Consider the following 6,308-nt stretch of genomic DNA (forward strand, 5'->3'; position numbering starts at 1 on the left):
GCTTGACGAGCACTTGTTTTATTGACCTCGAAAGGACGAAAAGCAAAATCGACCTCAGCAGAATTCGAGCTTAAAATGCAAAAACAAACGAAATGCCACTCGTGTCCCAGTTGATCCAATCAACGGAACAGCCTGCTTGTGAAATTGATGTAGTCTGCAGGATGATTCAGCAGGACATAAAATATGAAACGGTTGGCACTTCTGAGTTACAGGTACATCTCATTTTTCCCAGCTGGGTGGACTGCAGCAACATGAAATAAAGTGTCTTGCTCAAGGACACAACACGCTGCCAGGAATTGAACTCACGATCTTATGATCCTGAGCCGAACACCCTAACCACTGAGCCATGTGCAAAAAAGTAATGACGTAAGTAATCTGGAGCTAAAGAGTTTAGAAGGGAGACTACTTACTTTTCTTCTTGTCTTCATTGCTGTGACCATTCTCTTCAGGACATTCCTTCTTCACTTTGTCCGCAGACTGAGTACAGGGTTTACCACTTTTCTTGCGGTTCGTCGTCGCCTGCGACTGTGTTGCATTCGTCTTACGACCATTCCGACTGCTGGCGCTACTACTAGTACTGCTATTACAAGAGTTATCTACCGTGTCGTCTGAAGTCGATGACGAAGCTCCACCTGTGGAATGGAAGAGACAGACGTATTCTTTCACTGGTTTCCATTAGCAAACTGGGACCATGCCAGGGACCTCCAGCAAGTGTGTGTCATACAGAAGGAGTTATTAATAAGGGATTATCAATCTGGACAAAACACTTCAGAAGCTCCTAATACAAATACACCAGGCTAACAAAAAAGACACCTTTCAACTCTATGCTTTCTAAACTCATTTGTTAAACACTTTACAGTTTATGCTGGGTGCACCCACACCAGAGAGGTTGTGTTGCTCACTAGTCACTGGTGATTAATCATTTGAGGTACTTACTTAAGGACTTTTCAATCCTATCATTGCTTTTTCCTGAGTCCTGGAAGATCTGAGTTTTATTTCTTCTTTGTTTTTGATTCATTTTCTAGTGAGGGGGAGACAGGACTTGAACTTGGAGCATGCAAATCTTTAAGATTCCATGGGGCATCTCATCTAATGCAAAAGAGTGGTTGGCTTTAGGAAAAGTATCTAGCTATAGAGACCCTGTCAAAGTGGACACTGGAGTTCAATGAAATTTTTGGACCATCAGATCCTGTTAAATCTTGGAGTGTATTTAATGATCCCAGAAGAATAAAAGGATAAGGCCAGCCATGGCTAGATTTGAACCAGGAATGCAAGAAACTGAAATAACCCAAGGCACTCTACCCAATGAAAAGAAAAGGGGGGGGGAGTAGTTACAGCTGGAATACTCTTCATCATGAGTCTGCTGGATCAAGATATACATCAACATCTGTTTACTGCAACATTATAAAAGGTTTTGACTATTCCCTTGTCCTGTGTATCACATCTGATGACCCACCAGACATATTTCCCCGGTGTCCATGCATGATACATGATACACATCCCCAATTTCTTTCAACCCCCAGAATATTTGGGGATTTCTGAAAAGAAAGTTTTATAAAATGCCCAGAACATGAAACAAGGAATAACTAAAAGTCTGAAACAAACATGGATGCTTAGGACAAATTTGTAAAAATTACTTTGGACAGGCAAATGGTTTAAGTTGACATACTTTTAATTCTTTGCACTGACGAGATGACATTGTCCACTTCGTTTGACTGCTTCAGCGTCTGAAGGTCAATTAGGAATGATTGATTACTTGTTACAATGTCTACTGTTGGCACCGACTTCCTGAAAGCCTTCTCCAATGCCAGACTGGATGGGATACAGTATGTTTGCCATGTTCCATTCTTAGCCTGCCACTGCCAAGAGTAGTATTCTTGAAAGTAAAGAAACAAAATATCAAAACATGTAAATAACAGAAATAAGAAAGAAAAAAAAAGTTTAACCCATTTGGTGCCATCTTGCTTGAGACTAACCTTGGTTTTACAATAAATTAAATCTTTCCATTAAAATTTCATGTTAATTTTACGTTCTAAATTCCAGCTTAATAACGACAAAGTTATTTTACTAATTTCTTTATTATTTTCAAAATTAAGTAAAACAAAGGCAATGAATTTCAATAGATATTTGGTAACAAAAAGAATTAAAGTGATCGAAATTAAACTTCCTTCAAGACTTCATGTTACAAACTCCAGCTTTTCCTAAATTCTTCAAAATTGCAACTGAAGCAATGTATTTCAACAGAAACATGTTAAAAAAAAGAGCTAAAGTGATCTAAATTAAAACCTTCCATAGAAATTACATGTTAATTTATGTTCCAAACACCATCTTAATAAATGACAAAGTTATTTTACTAAATTCCTCATTATTTTCAAAATTAATTTAAACAAAGACAGGGTATTTCAACAGAAATACGATGTCAAAAGGATTAAGATGTTTGTGTTTGTGTAACTACAACACGAGACCAGATACATGTGCAGTGCTGTAGATTGTACATCAGTTTTGAAGAACATCAGCAGCTAATCAGATCTTCGATTCTTCAAGAAAAAGTCTAGTTTTTGGAGAACAAGTTTGATAATGTTATATTTGTGTGAGGCTTATATCAATGCAAAGTTGCTATGAAGGATCATCAGGGACATATCTGTAACTCCACCTTACACATACGGTGGGGCTTGATCGGTGTCTATATAAAGGGAGTTTCTGTGTTTGAAGATATGAGCAGAGTATTATACCACTATGTTTAATGTACATGCGATGTGAGTGTATCTTTATTTTTTCCTTGCTTCAGTCATCAGCCTGTAGCCATGCTGGAGCATTGCCTTGACCGATTTAGGGAAACTAATCGGCCCTGGTGCTTTTTCTATCAGTTTCTTTTGCTGAACTGCTAAGTTACAGGAACGTAAACAAACCATCAATGGTTGTCAAGCAATAGTGGTGAATAAACAGAGAGAGAGATACAAGGGGCTTCTTTCAGTTTCTGCTTACCAAATCCACTCACAAAGCTTTGGTCAGCGTAAGGCTACAGTAAAAGACACTTGACAAAAGTGCCACACAGTGGGACTGAACCTGGAACCAAATGTCTTGCCAAACAGTCATGCTAAGAGGCACACACACACACACAAATAGGATAAGAGAGTCTAAGAAAATACAAAATGTATTGGTTTGAGGTTAAGGTTATAAACTGACCTTTATCTTTTTCATCCTGGAAACAACAGCGAATCCGTCCCTGACGGACTGGTTTGTTTGCTGTCTTCTGAATGAGATGGTCTAATGATATCAGCAGCTTTCGTCCTGAGTTATCTGTGACTTCAACCTGTTGTTGTTGTTGATGAAAACATTTAAAAATAAAAAAAATTTTATTATCAATTGTTGTTACCACCACCACCACCACCACCCCATACTTAACTACCCACCCAAACAATACTATCATCATCATGACCACACCCATTACTGTTTTTTTTTTTTTTATCTGACATCATCAGCATCATCGTTTAACGTCTGCTTTCCATGCTGGTATGGGTTGGATGGTTTGACTGGGGACTGGCAAGCACGGAAAAGTGGACATTAAAGTGATGATGGATGGATAGTTAGATAGATAGATAGACAGACAGACAGATAGAGAGAACACTTGATGAAAGACCTGCTGAGAGTCAACATGGAAGTAACAAAAACATAAAAAAGCAAACAAGCTTACTTCGGTGTCACCACCATTATAGCGGTCAGTCAACTGTTCAGAAATACTGTCAGAATGAGGCAACCATTTGCCAGAATCTTCATAATCCCACCTTACTGTGAATCCATCAATCTCAGGTAACATATCCACGGGAATGGATATTGTTTTCGCTCGTTTAAACGAAGTTCCATTGCTGTTACTGGAATTTGCTGAATAAAAGAAGCAAAAAAGAAACATTTTTTGGGTGGAGTGGAACCAAATACAAAGAAATCATTCCTCATACCTATTCTTGACCAAAATCACTGACACTGGAGAACATTATGGCAGCTACTTTATTCCAAGAATGTCAGAGGAATGGACTCCAGTCTGCCCATGTAAACCAGCTTGGAGGGGATGGTAAATATGGTGACAGCATCGAGGTATCATCCTTATCATTTAACATCCATTTTCCATGCGGGCATGGGTTGGACGGTTTGACAACGTCCAATGAGTCACAGAGGTACATCAGGCCCTGATGTCCGCCTTGGCATGGTTTCTACACTTGGATGCACTTCCTAATGCTGACCACTCTACAGAATGTACTGGGTACTTTTTTTTTTTTGTGACACTGGCACCAGAGAGGTCACCAAAGAACTTGCAAGGCAAAGTAAAGAAAAGGAAAAGTTTGCTTTGATTGAGTGGAAAGTGTATTTGAGGGAAGGTGGAGGGTGGGGTAAATAAAAGACATTTTACAGATTCTGATGATGAGAGTATTTCTGCCCAATCTACAGAATCTCTCAGAAACGGAGCTAAAAAGACTCCTGAGAATCAAAGAGAGAACCAACCAATTACTTCAACTCTAGATGGAAACATTTACACAAAAATAGAATGAAGTGGCAAGAATTTCCAAGTGTTCTGAAGCCAGGCCACAGAATTGTGTATTGGGATTCTTCATCATCAGGTACCAACCATTCTCGGCATTTTGAATATCGTGGATCGCCACATATAAGAAGCATTGGTGGTGGTGCCACATGAAAAGGACCGGTGCTGGTGCCACGTAAAAAGCACTGGTGCCACATAAAGAGCATTGGTACTGGTACCACATAAAAAGTGCTGGTGCTATGAAAAAAAAACACCCAGTACACTGTTTGAAGTGGGTGGTGTTAGGAAGGGCATCCAGCCATAGAAACCATGCCAAATCAGGCAATCGATGTGGGCCCCTGTCAAGCCGTCCAACCCATGCCAGCATGGAAAATGGATATCAAATGATGATTACGATGACCCTTGGTCCTACTCATGTTCTCCTTGTCCACTCACCTTCGTCATTGTCACGTCTGCTTTTCTATGTTTGCATGGCTCAGACAAGAGTTTTTCTAGGGCCAGATATCCTTCCGATCATCAATCCCCAATTGTTTCCAAGTAAGTCAATCCTCTCCCAATTTACTGAACAACAAACAGCTCAGATAAGTTTACACAGAGAACAGGAAACAAACAACACGACACAAACAGGTCTTTTATTTACACAAGTTGCACAACATGTCAGGACATGTCGATATACCTGCACGGTCAATAGACAAAACAACGCCATTGTTTACATACACGACACAAGGAAGTACAAGGCTCACTCACACAATCTTTCAGTCATTTGACTATGACCATGCTGGAGCACTGCCTTTGAAGGGTTTCAGCCAAACTTTTTTAAAACCTGATACGTTTTCTATTATTCTCTTTTCCTGAACTGCTAAGTTATGGGTAGGGCAAACACAAAAACCCTTATCTCTCTCTCTCTATTATTCTTTTAACTTCTCATCAACTGGCTCAAAGCCACCTCCCTCAATACTACCTCCACTCCACCTCTGGTCAAGGGGAATTTCTTTTTCGTATCTTACAAATTACTTGGTGACCCCTACTGGTGTTGGTACCACGATAGAAGCACCCAGCACACTTAGTAAAGTAGTTGGCGTTAGAAAGAGGTATCTAACCATCGAAATCATGTCAAAACAGACAATGGGGCTTGACACAGCCCTCTGGCTTGCCAGCTCTTGTCAAACTCATCCAACCCATGCCAGCATAGAAAACGGACATTAAATAATTATGGTGATGACTGTGGTAAGAAGCTTGCTTCCCAACCACATGGTTCTGGGTTCAATTCCGCTGTGTGGTACCTTGGGCAAGTGTCTTCTGCTATAGCCTCAGGCCGACCAAAGCCTTGCGAGTGGATTTGGTAGGCGGAAACTGAAAGAAGCCCATCATGTGTGTGTATGTACATATATATAGCTTTGGATGCGGAATCTCACTGAGGAAATGAGAAGGGGCCGAGAGTTGCAGCGATCTGCTGTACTTGAGAAAAAACACACCAAGCCAAGTAGAATCACTGCCGTCCTATAAATACGGCTTGTCTTTCACAGGTACTGGTACCACTTAAAAATGTACTCATACTGGCATTGCACAAATGCACCCATGCCAGTGGCGCATAAAAGGCACCCAGCACACTCAGTAAATTGATTGGCGTTAAAAAGGGCATCCAGACATAGAAACCATGCCACAACAGACAACTGGTATCTGGGTATCTGGTCAGCTCTTGTCATCAAACTGTCCAATCCTTGCCAGCAGAGAAAAAGGATGTTACACGATGATGATAAACTGTATTCACTTT

General features: G+C 40.4%; 1 protein-coding gene across 2 annotated transcripts in view; it reads right to left on the reverse strand.

Annotated features, from left to right (window-relative positions):
- Positions 1-6,308, reverse strand: part of LOC106873875 (poly [ADP-ribose] polymerase 2) — a 19,702-nt gene that overhangs the window by 10,425 nt on the left and 2,969 nt on the right. The window contains exons 1-5 of one of the 2 annotated variants that reach the window (XM_052976196.1): positions 4,970-5,120; positions 3,695-3,882; positions 3,187-3,313; positions 1,670-1,876; positions 411-632 (exon numbers count right to left, since the gene is read on the reverse strand). In XM_052976196.1, the coding sequence (XP_052832156.1) occupies positions 411-632; positions 1,670-1,876; positions 3,187-3,313; positions 3,695-3,817 (679 nt within the window). In that variant the 5' untranslated portion in view covers positions 3,818-3,882; positions 4,970-5,120. Of the gene's footprint in view, positions 1-410; positions 633-1,669; positions 1,877-3,186; positions 3,314-3,694; positions 3,883-4,969; positions 5,121-6,308 lie in introns of those variants that run through there. The other variant, XM_014921397.2, reaches the window with a different exon arrangement.

The sequence above is a fragment of the Octopus bimaculoides genome, chromosome 24 (assembly GCF_001194135.2).
Source record: "Octopus bimaculoides isolate UCB-OBI-ISO-001 chromosome 24, ASM119413v2, whole genome shotgun sequence".
Taxonomy (NCBI): domain Eukaryota; kingdom Metazoa; phylum Mollusca; class Cephalopoda; order Octopoda; family Octopodidae; genus Octopus; species Octopus bimaculoides.